Source organism: Scatophagus argus, chromosome 20 (assembly GCF_020382885.2).
Source record: "Scatophagus argus isolate fScaArg1 chromosome 20, fScaArg1.pri, whole genome shotgun sequence".
In the NCBI taxonomy this organism is placed as follows: domain Eukaryota; kingdom Metazoa; phylum Chordata; class Actinopteri; family Scatophagidae; genus Scatophagus; species Scatophagus argus.
In genome coordinates this window covers 9182733-9197077 of record NC_058512.1, presented here as the reverse complement: position 1 = coordinate 9197077, position 14345 = coordinate 9182733, and the positions used below count along the sequence as shown (strand labels likewise).

The 14345-nt window shown below is 40.8% G+C and overlaps 1 protein-coding gene across 2 annotated transcripts in view; it reads left to right on the top strand.

Annotated features, from left to right (window-relative positions):
• bmpr1bb (bone morphogenetic protein receptor, type IBb) overlaps window positions 1–14345 on the top strand; it is a 46453-nt gene that overhangs the window by 18430 nt on the left and 13678 nt on the right. The window contains exon 4 of one of the 2 annotated variants that reach the window (XM_046375563.1): window positions 12433–12770. The exons of the other annotated variant lie outside the window; for it this stretch is intronic. Coding sequence (XP_046231519.1) covers window positions 12683–12770 — 88 coding nt within the window. The 5' untranslated portion in view covers window positions 12433–12682. The remainder of the gene's footprint in view (window positions 1–12432; window positions 12771–14345) is intronic. 2 annotated transcript variants of the gene reach the window in all.

Genomic DNA, 14345 nt, shown 5'->3' with positions numbered 1-14345 from the left:
CGTTAAGACATCGCCGAGCTCACAGTCGGACACAGAGGAATCGATCGCAGCCCCAATGCTCTCTGAGCTGCTTCCTGTGTTTTCATTGTGCTATCATTGGGAGAGCACAAACAACAACGTCAGGGGGAAATATAATGTGCTCGTATCCCCAGGGAGAAAGATTTACATGTATGTCTGGATGCCACTGGTGCTGATGGAATTAGAGCAGTAACACTTACAATAAACATCCTCACAATACAGTTACATTCCACAACACACACAGGTCATTGCCCAAGAGAACTTTGATAAAGTCTAATAGTGGTCAATAATGTCAGACATTTTATTATCCAGGAAGGGTAAAATGCTTAAAAGCCTAAGTTAAAGATTTTTTGAAAACATACATTGACTCAACAGTTCAACAGAAATGAAAAACAAACATTTCGTGTTAAATTAAATTTACAGGTCAAGGTTCCAATAACCTTGCAAAGTAAAACCAGGAAGCCCAGGAAGTAAAAATAGTTGCTCAGCAAAGTTATCCTGATAATTCCATTAAATCTTGATTTAGTCATTGTCTGGTGTCCCAAAAAATATTTGGGAGTGATTGTAGGTTCCAATATTCTAATCCCTTCTACATTTTGAGGTTAGCCTACCATTATGTTTACGTTTGGACTGCAAATTGTGTTAAATGTTAAATCAGTGTATGTGTGTGATATGTGCATACTTCATAGTGTTTCTGCTTGTCTGAAGACCATGTGCATGGATTCTGTGATTCTTCTGGTAATTTCCACATCACTGCACATGACAAAGGGCTCCATAATTTTTTGCACATGTGAACAATTAAAACAAACTCTTGCGTATCACATGTGGCACTCGTACTCTTTCACAGACAGTCCATCAAAAACACCAAACATGTCTTTTGCTGTTCCCACCCTGAGGATATAAATATTTCAAAAGATGTTAGACACATATTAAAAGGAATTTTTAAAACGTTCTTTTACCTCAAAAACAAATGTGGTGCATATAATAATAAATTTCACTCCACAGACACATTTATTTTCATCTGTGGAACAGGACTGTGAAATATGCATTGCAACATCAAAGGGTTCAATGTAGTTTTTGTTAAAAAAAATTGTTTCAAAGTCGCTAAGACAATTTCATTATCTTTCATTATCAAACTAAAAGCACAGGTGTCACTTTTTCTCACCATGTGTATTGTGTGGGGCTAAATAAATAGGAAGGAATACAGACAGAGAAGCAGAGTGTTGTGAACTAATTTTCTTTTCCCACTGAGTTACATGTATCTGCTGAGACTCAACCCAGCTGCTGGACTGTTTCTCTTAATTAAGGGAAAAGGTGCCTGATTGACAAATGAGCTCGGGGTCAGCCAGCCAAACAGAGACAGGGTTTCCTTGCCAAGAATGCAGGGTCCCTGGGTTTTCCATCATCCAGGGGAGCAGATGATTTAATACTCACTCAAAATCTACATGCAAGAAAACAAAGATATCTGCTTGTGTTAGAGATGGGGATTAAGAGGGGAAGCCATAAGGAGGCAAAGCAACAAGTTGGATTACTGCACAAAAAAATGAATAAAGGGAATTTTTTGTTTGCTGACTTGTTAATGAACTTTGATCAAGTCTGAAGTGTAACTTGGTTTCATACTTACAAGCAGTGCAGAGCATTTGAACATCTACACCTGAAGTTGCCCATTGACACTTACTGACTACAAGATGAACATGAACAACAGAAAGATTTTTATTTATGTTGATTATCATCAACAATGTTTCACTCTAAGTTGAGCAGAGTAACAACTAATTGTTAATATCTTTGTTGGTTTCTGTAAAATCCATGATTCACATCTAGGAGAGATGGGGGGTTAGGGTCCCCTTAAAAAATACAGACAGAAGTGTTGTGGCTGTCCAGCAGTGGTTGTGTACTTGTAAAGATTCTTCTTTATGCTGATGATGTTATTGTGCGGTCAGAAACTGAACCCCCACCTCCCCACCCCAGTTACCAATGTTACTTGAAACAGTTCCAGGGGTGACATAGTCCTCTATAAGTCGAACTTGTTACCCAACCTTAGTGTTATGTGTAACTTTGTAGAAAATTATAAAACTTTTATTGTTGCACCGATTGCAAAAGATTTTATCCAAGGTTTTCACCTTGGAAAAGGTCATTTTACAATTGGGCAGTAGCTTTAAAATGTACAGCACATCCCTCAAAGCAGTGCTAGGAGAATTTAATCATCTAAAATGAAAACCCCTCATACATCATATAAACAGTTTTGTCTGACAGAAAAAAAAAACCTATTAATGTAGCTATGTGCAGATAATTTTTCACCGGGATTGTTTCTGTGCCAAAAAAATAAAAATTGTATTTGTATTAGTTGGTTGTAGATTAAAAAGAAACAAAACTGGAGCCATGAAAGTAACACAAAATACCTTTGATCTCCACTATGTCCTTGCCTGAGTAAGCATGCTTTAGTTTCAACAATATGCCAAGATTCCATAATTGCAGTGTGAAACCCTCTTTGAACCTTTAGTGTGCTTCCAGCCTAATGTAGCATTAGCCCATGCAGATCGAAAACAATCCACTTTAGCACAAGGTCACTATGCTTGATTTGGTCCAGCATGGAAATAGGACCTCAACAGCTGTGAAATTCATGCATACGACTATACTGTGTGTCTTTGTCTGTCAGAAAACACCTCATTTCATTTATTCATTTAGGCATTTACTTAATTTGATAAGTGGCAGTCTTGTGCAAAGGGGGCAATTATGGTGATTGTATATTTTCATCTCTCTCCTTGTTCAATTATCTTCAATTGCTGTCTGAGTTAGTGGTTATAGCCTCAGTGCATCTTCACTTTAATTGAGTTTGATTTTTATGTTCATGTGCTTTCGCGACTGATAACAAACGGACAAAGAAGCCTCCGAGTCAGGTGTAAATTTGTGAAATGTTGCTTGTGACCATGCAGTCAAAGAGCTTTGGTGTATCACTGCAGCCTTCACACCACTCACAAACACACAAAAGAGCTTTCAGCACTACATCCATGGGAGGGGTGTGGGTGCACATGGAAAGTATGCACAGAAGACTCCCCCCCACCCCCAGTCCCTGCTCTCACCCTGCACTCCCTCTCAGTCTCAGTCCAACAGCACAGAGCAGGTAGTTTGACCAGAGGCAGTGGACCAGACCCTTCTATTAATTCCCTCTGAATTATAAAGCAGTAAAACTAAATTTGTCCAAACACCATTAATCACAATGGCTCGGGGCATCTGTTTTAATGAACAGATTCATTCTGGGGGCATCTATGGGCAGTTAATTTGCTATTTAAACCCCACCTGTCTGTCTCAACTAGTCCGTAGAGAGGTGCTTAAATGTGGCCCAATAGCTTTTTCCAAGGTTGGGTTGTATCCTAAAAAACATTTAGTGTGCAGAAAGCTCTGATGATTAACATGCAGGCTTTTTATTTCACCAGATAGGCTGTCTGTACATGCAACCAACCCTAACCCTAACCCTAACCCTAACCCTAACCTACTGGACAAACAAAAAATTGTTACTCTTACAAACCTAACCCTAACGCACTGCCCTGATTGTTTCCTGCGTAGTTTGTGTTGTGTGAATTTGAGATAATATTAATGTGATTTATGAAGCATGATGAATCTCTTTAAAGAGATGTTTCATTTGTAACTTTCAGATTATAGTGTTGAACAGCATTAAATGGCAGTGTTCATTCCCAGAACACTTCAACAAAGGTGCAACAATGCTGTGCTTAATCTCAAAGTGATTTTGTCGATCAGTTTTGTTGTATTTCATTGTTAAGATGTGTTAATCTGCATTGGACTAACATGTTGCAGCTGGTCAAGGGGCTGACTGTTCACCTGTCTGCCCTTGTTAGCAATCAGATTGCTGACGCTGTGATTGGTTGATTGCACTGCACAGCTTTGTGTTTCCACCTGTGTGGGGATCACTTTGTCTTTATCTTGTGTGGCTGCCGTGCTGTTCTGATGGCCGGAGACTGAAAATGCAGTTATGAAAGTTGGGAAGATAGCAGGAGTTTAGTGCCAACTTTAATTCAGATGAGAATAATTAAGGGGGAAATCTTAGTATTTTGCTTTATAATGAGGGGCTATTGTGTTTTCTTCTCATTTTCTCATATCTGTATTCTACTAGAAGCATTCTGTCCTGTCCTTACATAAAACCCCTCTTCCAACCATTTCAACCAGTTGGAATCTGTATATTCACTTAAAATTCATTCATTCATTCGTTCATCATTAGTCTGTCCCAGTCATCTCTGGGTCAAACTTCCCAGTTTATGCTATGTTTGACAAATTTGACAAAAAACATGTCTTCTGAGCTGCTTTCTTCATTAAACATTTTCTGCAGCTTTGGCATGACATTCCTACAAGCTTAGTGCACACACACAATTAGTGCTTGTTAAAGAGCATGTGATATGGTAAATACACCACCATTTTCCCATAATTGCAGCCTCCCCATGAACCTTAAAGAAAGCAAGTGCTCTGGGTGACTTGCCTCATGTCTAAGGCATCTTAACTTCCCCCTAAATGTAATGCTTCCTCCTCTTTCCTAAAAAAGCTATCTTGTACACTGAAACTTGAAAAGCAAATTTATTATCTCTGTTAATCCTCCATTGTCCTCAGACAAATGAACACACGCACGCACATATTCTGTGCTTTTCTTGCATTTTTTCCATTTCTTTGAAATGCTGCTGTCCCATCACTCCCCTCTCTGCTGGTTATTTAGCACTTCAGCAGCCAGCAGGACTAATTGGGGCAAGAGACAGGTGGAGCCACTCTGTAGCACTCTGTCTTGTTAGTGGTGGGGCCATAGCTCTCACTAGGCAATCTTTTTGTTTTTGCAGTGTGAACACTGCAAGGAGGGCATGAACTTTTGACACACTTGCATATGGGGCCCCTTAGCAGCCTGCCAGGCTTCACTTATTGTGGTTAATGTCAAGGATTAGACACTAGTGACTAAATCAAAACACCACTCTCCATGAATATATTTCAGAAAAAAGAAGTAATGCACATAATTTTATTAGTCTACCCATCATTTGATTTTTTGTTGTGCTTCTGATTAATCTTTGTTTCGTATGTGTGTGTTCATACGGATATTGAGATATAAGAAGCAGCTCTGCTCTGACACATGACACAAACTTTCTGCATTTATCCAGATTGCTCAAATAGATCTCTTGCCTACATTTCCACCTGTATTTCTTTGTCTCTTTCCTTATTTCTGCATCAGTGTGTGTGGTAAGGCAACAGTTCAGTAATGATGTGTCGGTGTGAGCATGTCCACTGTGTGCAGACATGTTGCAGTATAATGCAATCAGGCAGGTGTGAGGGTCACAGCCAGTTTGTGGGCCAGCGTCTTGACCCCTGCTGTCTGCTTTGTCTGACCGTCAGAAGAACCCTTTAATTAGACCCTTTGGTTTGCAGTGTCTGCTCGATGCAGCCCAGCAGACACTCTGCAACAATCCCTTCATTAAATGCTCCTGGTTGACTTGGCAAGAAGAGCCTCAGTTTCCCAATTCCTGCCGCACAAAGGGCATGTTAAGAAAATCTCCTCTAATTTTTCACTTTGAATTGTTAGCACTTGCCCCCCCTCCTCACGATACTGAGGAACATTCACCAAGTTACTATTGATGGTGTGAACTTTCCAAATTTTTATTGATGAAAGTTTCATCAACAGGCTTTGTCTTTTGTGGAGGATAATTTACCTGTTTCTAAATGTAGATCAGAGCAAAAAATGTATTTAAAAGTGTTCTGTTGAACCACAATACACTGTGTTATGTCAGATATGTGAAATATTGCTTACATGGTTTTTCTCCTCCATAAAAATGTTCTTTGTCTATGCAGCAATTCAACATGATTAATTATAGGTTTACACACTGCTGCACAGTCTTATTTCAACAAAATGTTGCCTTTGGTAGGTGTACGTGTGCAATATGAGCGCATTACTGTTATGTAAGATGCCAGAGTAAAGTGATCAAGTGGCCAAAAAATGAATGGGAACAGAGTTGTGAGGGAATTAACTTAAGTACAGCTCACTGGAAGCCAGGTCTGCTGACAAAAACAAGAAGGCTTACTCAGTAGAGATCCAGCAAGACCTGGCCCAGTGACCTTCAGTGTCAGAGACACTGAGAGAGAGAGAGGAGGGGAAGGATTTCATTCTGCTGTTCTTGGCCTGGTGCATGTCATTTCCCCAGCCATGGAAAATCCCACAACACCCTCTTAACAGCACTTTCAGAGGCAAACAGACACTTCTTTACATGGAATTCATCTGTAAGGTTGTGTGGCTGTTTTGTTACCACTGTGATCATGGGTGAAATCTGAGCCACAGGTGTGTTTCAGGTGCAGCCAACCACTTGGTCCATAGAAAGGGCCTTGTGCATTGTTTAGCTTCAGTGTTAGTTGTCAAATATAAAGAGATTACAATATTGTCCCTACAAGTGATTTGAGGTTGCACACAGAAGGTTCTCAATGAAGAAGCTACATCAGTGGGTGAAAGGAGAAGTGGATATTTTATGAGGAAATCTGATCAGGTTCTTGGCAGCCAGCTTGATATCTTAGCTTCTACTTTGTTATGATTTGCCGCAGCTGTAGCTGTTCAATACTATGCTCAGTAGAATTGAAAGAATCACTTCAGGGTTATTTCACCAAATTTCTAACAACGCAATAGGATGATGTAAAAATGTGCAACACTGCATCTGCACAATTGTCTGAACTGGCATACTGCATTACAAAGCAGAGAGAGAAATAAATGACAAGCATAGTTTAGCAGCTTACAAAACAGTCCACACAAGTGGCGTATAATTACAGTCTGAGTAATTGTTAAGTGCTAAGCTAAGTGTGTATACTTGGCCCGACTTGCTTGGAGCTTTTTTTTGTTTTCTTTTCCAATGGCAAAGTTATGGATAGCACCTGATGTCACCTTAGTCCAACGTTCCAAGGGATCTGAGACAATAATAAAAGGTGAAAGCATAGTGAACCACTGATCGGTCAGAGAGAATTCTCAGTTGAATTGTTGCTTGTGTGACACATTTTTGCATAAGTCTTCCATTTTTATATAGCCAAGCTACTGTCAATGGCGACTGCATTTTTCTTTTTCTCTAATTGCTGATTTTTTAAAAAATGGCATCCTGCAAAACCACACTGTGGTTTATGGGCTGGATTTTTTGGTGTTGTTGATTGAACTAATATTCATTTCGGTGCTCGAGAAGATCAGTTTGGTAGGAGGTGTCCTCTGGTGGGCTATGGTGGGCTATGGTGGCCTTTATAGGGGAGCACAAGGAGTATGATTTGAACCTGTCATGGGGCAGGAAGCCAGTGGAGGATGGATGATGTATAATGTGCTGGGCTGCGATTTGTCTGCTGTTAGGGATTTGTTAATCCCTTTTAATGTTTTGGGTTGTGGGCACTCCTGTAAATCCGTGAGCTGGACTACTTTAAGGCATTATTGGATTTACAAGATTTTTGTACTGAGCAACTTGATTTGTCGCGTGTGTAATCCACTGGATTAACCAAAAAAGTGCAAATCGTTTTGTCATTTTATGTTTCTCTGTACAATGTGTCAAATTGCTGCTTTCGGATTAAGTTTGGTTGCCTGGTTCGAAGAAGTGTTAAGTGAAATATTTATGAGCATCACAAGCTTTGACATTTACTGCCTGAAACGGATAACTGTCTCATAGAAACGGTGCAGTTGTAAGAAACTTAATTATTACCTTTGCATGTCTGAATGCTATAAATTCAAGTATAGTTGATACCTCCCTGTTGTTGGGAACACAGAAGTATGAGTTCATAAGCATTGCTTTCTTCCATCACACAGGTTGGATCATGAATTTAATAGTGATGAATTCTTATAAGAACGTTTCATTTTCTGTTTGAAACTCAAGCCGAGTGATGTGCAGTTCAGTGTTTTTCCAGATGATTTACTATATAAGAACATGAATATTGGCAGGAAAAAAGTTTCAACACAAGTGATCATGTTTCAGTGTTTTTCGATACCTCACTACATCGTCACATCATGAAAGAAAGAGATGGTGAGACGGACGGAGTGAGAATGAGACAGCGTGACAGACAGAGGGAGGGGAAGGAGGGCGAATCTTGCTGTGACAGCCTTTTCACTCCCTATGAATGACGTTTTTCTTTCCCCCTCAGCATTCTTTGGGACTTCAAAGCGTCAGTCACAGCAAAGTGATTTGGCCCTGCTATTGTGTAAATCTTGAATATTCATCAGGACTTTTCTTTGCCTTGAGGGCTGAGACTCTGCTGGGGATCTCACAATACATTGCTCTTATAAAAGTGGTGGATGTAGATACGGTTTGATATCTTGGGTGTCTATTTTTATATGGATATGCAGACTCTCCATTAAGTTAAGTCTCATGCTTAACTCATACTTCCTTTGTACTGTATTTACCTTTGTGTTCCTTTCATATTCAATCAGTTATGATAATACCTTAATCATTGTTTTTATTAAGCTCCCTCCGCCATCTCATAAATCTGAGGATTTGTTGTGTTCCTCCTGTCGTATTTCACAGTACATTGAATATCTTTGGGTTTTGGACTGTTGGTTGGATGGAAACAACGGTCTTAAAAATGATTAGTAACCAATTAATGGTTGCTGTGCTATTTCTGCTCCATGGTTCAAAAGATATTGTTGCTTCTTACAACTTAATGAGGAGAGGAAGCTAATTTTTGTGTAGCTGGGTGATGAAGATGGTGTCACGCGTTTTTGACTCTTGCACCACAATTGGACCATCTGGGGGACAGCTGTGTTGCCATGGTTAATAAACTAAATTCTATGACAGCAGTTTAAATGCTGAGCTGCTGAAAATCCTCCTAATTTCACAGAGCGGAGGGTCAGTTTGGGCCCTGCTTGAACATCGCTCATGATACGCATTCCATCTCTGCCCGAAGTAATTTCATCATCTGTGGTCTGCCATGGCTTTTTGTTTCACAGGTTAGTGGTGATTTTTCACAGTCATCCATCCCACTCTTCTTGCTGTGCGATGAAAGGTGTGTTTGCTCCCTTAAAGTCCCTTCTTGAAATAAAAAACGTGGTTCATTTTCATGGTGCATTGTAACAGTACTCCTTGTATTATTGTAAGGTCTCTATTTCATAAGAAAATGTTTGTCTCGTGAAATGGAGACAGATTATTACAAACAGCCAAGCTGCATTAACTGATCTCTGACTGCTAGGGGGCAGAATGTTGGTGATACAGAGTCTGCAAAACAAATTGAAAGTAATCTCACAGCTAATCTACTCCCCACACTTCTCTCCCAGTCTCCCTCAAATCAAAACTCGTCGGCCACTATATTATGTCAAAGTGAGAAGTGCAGCACAAAGGCTGTCTTTACAAGTTGCTTGATTTATTGAAGTACACTGTGTGCAATATTTTCTGACTGTGGTGAGGTAGGAAAGAAAGGAAAAATATGTTTTATATTAATTATGTTCAAAGTGAAGAGGCATTATGTTAAGCTAACTTAGATTTGGAAGTAGGGCCACGCCGCAACCACACATCTAATCACCTGACAATCGTCTTATACCTGGTCAACCCATTGTGCTCTTTTCGTCTTCGATTTCTTGACTAACTGGCGATTTCCTTTATGCATTTATGTTCTTATTTCATCCCTAAGACTTCCCTCTCTCTGCTGACAGCTACCCACATCCCTTCATCCTCTCTTCCCTCCTCACCTCGTGCCTTTCTCTTGAATATGGTACACACCACTCCCACCTCTCATTCTGTTAAATGTGTGAGGGCTCTAATCAGCTCAGGTGGAAACACGTCTGCAGAGGTGGTGCTCTTGTACTTGGATGTTGGAATACTACAGTTTGGAAATATTCGGTTTCAAGTAAAAGCCATGCCAATTGAAATGTTTACCTCAGTAAAAGTGCAAAACCATGCATAATGGTACATTTCAGAACAATATATACTATTGGACTGGAGTTCTCAATGTGTTTAATGTGTTCACCATTTTTACTTTGTGGCAGGTAAAGGGGGTTTAATTGCCCGCTACAGTTTTATTTTACTTGAAAATATTACATCATAATCTGCAAATAAGCCAATAATTAAAATTGTTGAACAAATGGAGTGGAGCCTATATTACCAAAAATGCCTCTGATTTGTACTATAAAGTATAGCAGCTTCTTCCACCTTTAACCCTCCAATCTACATCCATTAAACTTTTAAATTCCATATTGTGATGTGCTGCTTGCTAGTGAACAGCATCTTGCGTTAGACTTCTCCTGCCTGGTAAATGCCCTTGGCCGTTAAATTGCATGCTCCAGTTTGTAACACAGGCTTTCAGTTCAAGACTAAGCCAAGTAAACCCAGACTGAATCATTAGGCCAAAGCCACAAAAGAAATTAAACCCCTGCATTGACAAATAAAGTAGTTTTCCCTAAGTTGATTAGAACCGTAATGTGTGAAATTAGTGGAGTACCCCATTAATGCAGCTTTTGAATTGTGTTGTGGTGCTTACATGTCTAATCTGAGTATTTTTCATTCCAGCTGCAACAAACACTGTGATTTTACAGAATGGTTGAGGTGCTGACAGAAGATTTCTCAGGCGATATTAATCACGCTGTAGCTATGTGTGTGATGACAGATGAGCTCTGCAGTCTAACTAAGAAACTGAAGGGGAAGAAATCAGAGGGGAAGTGAAGAGTTAATACCACTGAAAGCAAGTTTTCCGACCAGTCTGCCCCACTTTCAACCCCTTTATGTGGTGGAGTGACCCCCACCTACAGAGCCACTTGCTTCTCTGGACCCCCCATCCCTGTGTGCTGAGTGGGCTGTCTGAGAATATGGGGAGGCTCCACGCTGGGCGTTTGATGGAGCACAGAAGGGAGTGCGAGGTGCACTGACCCCTTCACATTGCTCCCTATGCACTCGTGCTCCAGAATAGGCTGACTTATCACATGTAATACACAGCAATGCACAAATTGAGAGTGACAGCTATAGGGCCAGTGGAGCACAGGAGGGGAGCAGTGGCTTCTGGGAGCTGCTGTTCCCACCCAGTCAGATTTTTAGGAGGGGACAGGTGTGTGGGGTGAAGAGGCCCATTTGGCTGCTGTTGTTGTTGTTGTTTTGCCCTCCTCCATCATTGCTTTAACACCACCAGGACCTTTTCTTTTTTTGCCCCCCTCAAACCATTTGGAGAGGATAACGAATCTCTCTCAGTCTCACGAGGATCCTGCATATGTGACTCTGGATATTCCTCCATCTCTGACTTGTTTATGATTTGTGTAGGTGCCATAGTTGGCTTGGTATAATCTGTCTAATAGCTCACTTAATCTTCTTAACTTGTAGCTGGCATTAATCTTTCACCAGTGGAATGTGTCGCTATTGTTGTCATTTTTTTTTGGAGGTACTACATGTTTGCAAATGTGTCCGTGTGCCTTGGATTAGGGTGAAGTTGCAAAGTTGTGGCGGTGCCTGGAGGTGTGAGCTCTAATCACCTCTAATCACCTGACGTGTGATGGCCTGATCCCTGCAGCTCTGCAAGTGTTTGTGTTTTCAACCCTTTCACACACACACTCACATGAGGAACTCGACGCGATTCAGCCTACATCTGAACTTTAATACCAGACTCTTGGTTACAGATTAATGCTCTGTCGTTGCCATTCACACAACACCTGTGCCTGCAGCTGTAGTTCCACACATTACGTTGGAGTTGTTGAGAGGTTGGGATTTTTTATACTGTGTTCATTATTTTCAAGTCTTTTTGAACGTGTTAAGGTGGGAGAGGGTGGTTAGTTGCAGTGTTTACTTTCATCCTTTACATCCAGCTTATATTTGAGGGGATTTAAATCCCTCTAAGTGTGCTTTATTGTTGAACCTTGACTCCTACAGTTTTTCTCAGGCTCCCTACTTATGTATTTGTTTTCTTGCTTTTTGTGTTAAATGTATTTATGGAAAATGGCAGCAAACTTCCTTAGAGCACTAAATAAATTGCTGAAGAAACCCGGATGTATAAATGGTGTTGACTCCTTCACTTCATTGCCCTGAAGGATTCGATTCCAGGTGTTCTTACCGAAATATGTGGACATGTCCTCCTCTGAGTTCATGCAACTTCGTTCTTACTGCAGCTTCTGTGTCCCTCTTGGCATGCTGCGTGTTTGTACGCCTGTGGCAATAAGTCATAATGCTTTCACTGCTGCTTTTCACACCTCATTCATCCCCAGTTCACACCCTGTTGCCTGCCTCTTTTTTGCTCTCCTCTTTGTATATGAGTGATGTGAGAATCTGTGATGTGTGTCTGTGTGTGAAAGAGAGAGAGGCTGTATGTAGATGCAGATATACTCAGCTGTTCCCACTGTAGTGCACCAGTCATAGGAAGGGCTGGACAAATAGCACAGTGAGAGAGCAACTAAGTAACACCCGCCTCCCCACTCTTTTCTCCCCCTCTTCTTTCTCTGTCTGTGTCTCCCAGGCTGTCAGTGTGGAGCAGTGCTGGAAGCTGCAGGGCTGCTGTGTGCTGTGGGAAGTTCCTGAGAGCGCAGAGTGGCAGTCACTCACAGAGAGACACTTGTGCAGAGGGAGAGAGAGACGTGGATTGGCGCTCTTTCTCTGAAGGACATAAAACGCAGTATCACACCTCTGCCTCTTTGCACGGGTGTGTTCGTTGTGGCTGCACCTCAGGGATTTGAAGGAGGCGGGCGACTGGGCTTGGCACTGGCGTGATGGTGGTGGTGTGGCTGCCTGAGGAATGGGCCTGGCAGGCTGTTCTCCTGGTGACCGGACTGGCATCACTGAGCCGTGGGTCTCATGGTGAGTAGACAGTAAGTCACTCCGAGGCTGATGATGACGAGGCCTTTGTGCGATCGCTTTCATTTTGCCACCTATTGGCTTAACTGTAATGTAAAGCTGTAAGAAGCAAACCGAAAGAGTTTGTTTTTGAATCTGTTGATATGTTCTTTTTGGGTATTTATATTAGTGCCTTGGGATAGGAGAAAATGAAATGAACGAAAAATGAAATGATCATCCAAGCTGTGATGTTTTCTATTTTTTAACCTGTGGGGTTGATAAGAAAAAGCTATTATGAACTCCAGAGGAGCTACTATGAGAACTGGGTGTGCATTTGTCTGCCCCGTTCCTCTCCCTTCCCAACCCCCCACCCGCACCCCCGTTCATGTTTTGAATTGTTTGAAGATGGACAGCCAGTTGTCTTTTACGATGAATGCCAACAGTGTCACGGTGCCCTGTAAGGTTGTAGCAGGCAGGGAGGGTCAAAAAGCTCCCAGCCTCAAGAAGGTGACACTTGAGCATTTGTTCTGTTTCTGATCACAGACAGGAGAGAGATATTGTTGGTCAATATAAGTATTGGTTAAAGTATACTTTTATGGTATCCTAAAATGGTAGTTGAACCATTTTCATAAGTTGATCAGTCACACATAGATTATGACTTTTATTAGAGCCCAAACAATTGATCAGTTAGTCAGTGAACAGAAAATTTATCTGCAACAATTTTCATGGTCATTTGAGTAATTTTTTTTCTTATATGATATTAAATCTTTTGATTGGACTAGTCATTTGAACTAGTCAAAGTAGTCATTTGCAGAGGTCACCTTGGGTCAATAGAAAATTCATTCCTGGATAAACCGATAAAGAATATAATCATTAGTTGTAATGGTTTCTGTGGACAAGCTTAACCTTTGCAGAAATATGCAGTTGTCAAACACTTATTAAGTACACAGTTGGGTGTCAAGCTGTAAAGCCAGCGTCTGGGCTCTCTATCTCTCTCTCTCTCACACACACACACACACACACACACACACACACAAACACACTGTGTTGCTCTGTTGGCAAATATTGCCATTAAGAGATGGTCTGGAAAATGTCATCATGTGAAACTAGTTTGAGATTATTTGAAAGATGGTGTGTGTAGTTCTTTAAATTAGCAACTTATTTATACTCTCCTGATGGCCTCTTCTTGGTATAATCCATTTAGAATACTCATAGTGTATGCAAAGTTGCTTTGTTGTTTTTACTGTAAGTGTGTGTTCTATGTGTTTGTGGTTATTTGATATAGATCTCTCAGGGTGTTGTCAAAAAAAATCAGACTGAAGCTTTTACAGTGTATTTACAAAGTTGTTTATTTAGACATTTTTGGATAATTCTTTGGAAATTTGTAAAGCAGGATTAATAAGCAGGTGATGCAACTATGAAAAAGTCAGGTAAATATAATATATTGAGAGCTCACAGTGGAGGACAACAGGGGTTTGATTTGTGTCCTGTACAAAGAGATGCTTTGCTGGAAGTGTGTCAAAAATAAAGACCAGCTGCAAAATCCCATACTGACTGAGTGGTTCAGAGCTAGCTGTAACTTTCGCAGTTGGTCATGAA